The sequence below is a fragment of the Galeopterus variegatus genome, unplaced genomic scaffold (genome assembly GCF_000696425.1).
Source record: "Galeopterus variegatus unplaced genomic scaffold, G_variegatus-3.0.2 Scaffold321, whole genome shotgun sequence".
NCBI lineage: Eukaryota > Metazoa > Chordata > Mammalia > Dermoptera > Cynocephalidae > Galeopterus > Galeopterus variegatus.
Genome location: NW_007726432.1, coordinates 61,102 through 65,771, shown reverse-complemented (window position 1 = coordinate 65,771; position 4,670 = coordinate 61,102). Strand labels below are relative to the sequence as shown.

At 38.7% G+C, this 4,670-nt stretch overlaps 1 protein-coding gene across 1 annotated transcript in view; it reads left to right on the top strand.

Annotated features, from left to right (window-relative positions):
• MRPS9 (mitochondrial ribosomal protein S9) overlaps positions 1 to 4,216 on the top strand; it is a 77,567-nt gene extending 73,351 nt beyond the window's left edge. Inside the window, exons 10-11 of the mRNA XM_008567465.1 lie at positions 2,188 to 2,357; positions 3,943 to 4,216. Of these exons, the coding sequence (XP_008565687.1) occupies positions 2,188 to 2,357; positions 3,943 to 4,034 (262 nt within the window). The 3' untranslated portion in view covers positions 4,035 to 4,216. The remainder of the gene's footprint in view (positions 1 to 2,187; positions 2,358 to 3,942) is intronic.
• The last annotated feature ends 454 nt before the right edge of the window (positions 4,217 to 4,670 follow it).

Below are 4,670 nucleotides of genomic sequence, written 5' to 3'. Positions count from 1 at the left end.
CAACCAATAAAGCAACTTTCAATTGATCGTCTCTGCAAAAGAAGTGCATTCCCCACACAGTACTAACCATGTAATAGAAGAGACAAGGTTAGCATTTTAAGCAATTAAAGAAAAATAAAAGAGTATGCAATTATATATTTAACTACATGCTATAGAATTGGTGCCATGGGAGTAGCATTCAGAGAAGATCTGAGGGTTGCAATCCGTTGCCGGACACGGAAAAAAGACAAAAAGACAAAAAAAAAAATAAATAAATAAAAAACTACATGCTATAGAATTGGTGCCATGGGAGTAGCATTCAGAGAAGATATAAATGAGGAAATTGTTTATTTTATTTTATTTTTTAAATAATGCTGATTCATGTAACAAAAAAACTAATTTCATTATTTTAATTCAGGATTTCATCTGAAATCCCCGAGACAAGAGAAAATGAACTGCGAAATATTTTCATGTCATGTAACTCTTTTCGCTTGTGCTAATTTGCAGTCCAGTATAATTAAAATAGGTAGTTATATAACGATCATTTTTGATTATTATCCTTTGGGTATTTTTTTCATCTATTTACAAATTTCTTACTATACCACAGTGTTCCACCAACTTCCCAGCTGTCCAGATTCTTCCTAAAGTTTCTTTTTTTTACCTTGATCACTCTGGCCCCATTACTCTGATATACATATCTCTAGTAATTACATTATGAAATCTATTTTCTCTGAATTTTCACCCAAGTTTTTGTATTTATATAAGTATTTGTTAGGGAATCTTAAAATTTTAGGAATTAAGACAGATAAGTATTTAAGCTCCAACAAGTGGTTGTCCAGAATCCTCTCTCATAACTTCACTTATGTCTCTAACCCACTTAACCGTGTTAGGTGACACCGAAACCTCCTGTGTGCCCGGGTCAATCCCATAGATTCTGTCTTGGCTTCTGTTTCCTCACTGGGAAAATGCAGTGATGAGAATTAGATTTTAGTCTAAAAAGTTTCTTTAGTTACAGTAATATGGCTACTACTTATAATAGTACTATTTTTATAACTTACGGTTAATTTTTATTTGGTTGCTTTGCAGCATTTGTTCAAAAAAGCAATATAGATGTATGATTTTTGCCGTTGTATGAGCTGTGTCATGCCTGTATACTGTTGTTACAAATTCCAGTTTGCTGTGGCCCTTGAAGGTCGTCTTCTGCCCATCTGCATGTGCTTATGTTGCTAGTGTAGTGCAGAGCGTAACACTTGAATGTCCTGTCCTTAGTCACGTCTCAGCTATTGTTATAATAAGCTTCATTTTGGATCTAGAAAGCTACAGTGTCAGAACACACAAATGCAGTATAAATGGACTTTTCTAAATAAAAATTGAGCAGAGATATTAAGGCAGAATGACAGCAAGTACTGACAAAGGTGATGGCGAACATCATACCTAGCATATAAATAGCATTCAACAAATACTTGTTCTGTTGAGTGAGAGAAGGTCCAGGGCCGTGTTCTGTCTGTGGTACCTGCCCGGGACCACATGGCCACTCACTCACCCAGGGGGAGCAAGCCTGACTGGGGTTGTGCAGGGTGTCACCTGGCCCCAGGCAGGTAGCAGGACCCTACAGCTTAGAGAACTGTAATAAGAATATGTGGGGTCTTTTTGGTGGTGGTGGGGGTGTTGGTTGAATGTAGTTTTGATAACTTTAAAAACTAACCATATTAAGTTGAGCATTATACATCATGCAAATACATTGTAGTATACTTTATTTAGTGAATCCAAATGGCATTTGATAATTGCCTCGGAAGGCCTGTTAATTTTATATCTGATCATTGAATCCAGAGAGGTTAGAATCAATTGGTTAATGGAGTCCCCCAACTTTAAGGACTTTTTTATGAGGTTATTTTCAAGCCTTGCAAAGTTCTCACGAGATAGAGGATTGACAAACTGTAAGAGAGTGTATTGCTGTATTCTCTGTTTAAAGTGTATTGCTATATGCAAGAAAAAGAGAAATAGACCTTACGTCCTTCAGCAGAGCATTCTAAATGTCAGAAATATCTGTGTTTTTGTATTATGTCATAATGGATTGATTGAGACGTATGACAAATGGAACGTTAGCATGCGTCATATGGTTTCTACAAGTATTCAGAGTGTCAGCAGTCTGCAAGCTCATATTTCTTCACAGTGAACTTATCCACGTTTACTTGTGGTGTGCTTTAGAGAACAGTTGATGTTCCCCTTTCACTTCCTTGACCGACTTGGAAAACACGACGTGACCTGCACAGTCTCGGGGGGCGGGAGGTCAGCGCAGGCTGGAGCGATACGGTTGGCGATGGCAAAAGCCTTGTGCAGCTTTGTCACAGAGGACGAAGTCGAGTGGATGAGACAAGGTATGAATCTAGGTGGGAGGGGCATGGTGTCCCAATACCATACTAGTTACCCGAAATTAGTGAGAAGATACTTAGTTAAATATGTAATATTGCAGTTTGCTGGTTTCTCCTTTCCTGCTACAGAACCATTACAGTATTTTTCAGCTTTGATTTCTAGAAGGTGTTTTTGTATCGTGGCATAATGTATTGATTGAGACGTATGACGGAAGATGGTCTCCATTCTCTCCGCCCTCCACTGTGAGCCACTGGGCTTCAATATAAGTGCTGCCTGTGGCTTAGGTCACAATTTTTTAAGCCTCTTATTAAAAATCCATTTGCTTATCAATAATTTGCCATTATATGGGATTCATATCTAGTCATTAAAATAATTGATAGTGACCTAAACAATTCCGCAAGTTTGAGCTTCTGTGCTATCTGAAAGTAATAAAACATTACTACTTACAATTTAAACTAGAACTTAAACAAGTCTTGTCTGTATTTTGTCCAAAATATTATTGTCTTATTCCACATCCTGTAAGTACAAGTATGTGTAAAAGCTTATGGCTACATAATAAGCGATTGAAGGTTTTTTTTGCTATATGGCCGTTGAAAGACCCACTAATAAAATACCTAAGCATTGTATACAGTGAAGAGATGTGCTAGTGTTGAGAGGGTGAAAAAGACAAGGAAAAACTATGGTCTGTTTATGTTTTTATGAAAGCAATTTAAGAGCTTTCTCATGGGCAGTGTTCTTGGAACGTGTGCTCTTCACTAACACTCTGGCTCCAACCACTAGTGGGATGCTTCCATTGGACCATAAGCTAAGAGTGACTCAGAAATTGCCTAGAGATGTAATTGCTTCTGAGGACTGGGAGAATGGAAACTTTAACTGACTTTCTTTTAAACTGACTTTATTATTTTAGAATAAACTGCTTATGTGAGAATAAAGCTCTAATAAAACTTAATTTTAGATTCTGAAACAAAATACCAAATAATATTATTATCACACAAAATATAATAGTAAAAGTTTCTTTTCTGAAATACAAGGGGTCTTCAAAAAGTTCATGGAGAGATTTGTGTTATCTTTTCCTTCCATTTTCCCATGAACTTTCTGAAGTACCCTGTGTGTTAGACACGTTGTGTTCTCATGTGTATGCATGTTCATGCACACTTCCCCGTGCTTCGCTGTACAGGAAGTCTCTCCTCTCCCTCTCTCTGCATTAAACCCTCGCCTCTGCAGTAATGGTGTGCAGGACAAGCTCCATTGCAGTGAACCATGACTGCCCACAAAAGAGCAGCTTTGTCTTCAGGTGAATAAGTTTAAAACCAGAAAGGTGTCATGTTTCTCATAGGATAAGGAAAGCAGACTCAAGTAATGTAGCTGTTGTTTGTCTCAGAAACTGGGAAAATATCCTAAAAGAGTAAAAGCAAACTGCCGTCATGAGATTTATACCAAGCTGATAAATTATTATAGGTCTGGTTGCTTTCCTCCAGTTTTTTTTCCTCTGACAACAGTACCTATAAATTCATGTGTTCACCTACTTTTCTGCTAAGCAGCATACAATTAATTCCATGCTTCATAAAAGCTTCTCTTTTTATGCTGCAGCTGGACTACTTACTACTGATCCACGTGTCAGAGAACGGAAGAAGCCAGGCCAAGAGGGAGCCCGCAGAAAGTTCACCTGGAAGAAGCGCTAAGGATTTTTTTACAGGAAAAGAGAGGAGAAGCATATATATGTGCCTGGCATGTGACAGACACATGATAAATAGTAGCTGGCCAGTGTGAGGGCAGCGGTATCAGAAATTTTTTTGAGTTGTGACATGATTTATTTCTAAATGTGACTTTGTAAAGGTTACCTTTAAAAAATAAAAAAGAATGTTAGCTTTAATCTGTGGCTTTATTTTTTTTAACTTTCTCAAAAGATACTTTTAGGAGCATACTTCATAGAATCTTGGCATATTAGACCTGAAAGGAACATTCAGCAAGATACAGTTGAGTTACCTCGTTTTACAGATGAGAGGGTTCATCCCCAAAGATTAAGCAACCTACCAGAGCCAGACCATGACTAACTTGATGCCAGACCTAGACTAGAACTCATTTCTCCTGATTCTGTTGTTTTCCCACATGGCGGGTGCTACAACATATTGTTCGAAATTGAGAGGTGAGAGTGCTTGTTCAGAGAAGGAAGTGAGGGCCGGCCCGGTGGCGCACTGGATAGTGCGCCGCTTGGGAAGCGCAGCAGCGCTCCCGTCCGAGGGTTCGGATCCCATATACAGACCGGTTCCCGCTCACTGGCTGAGCGAGGTGCGGGAGCAACACCGAGGCTTGCGATC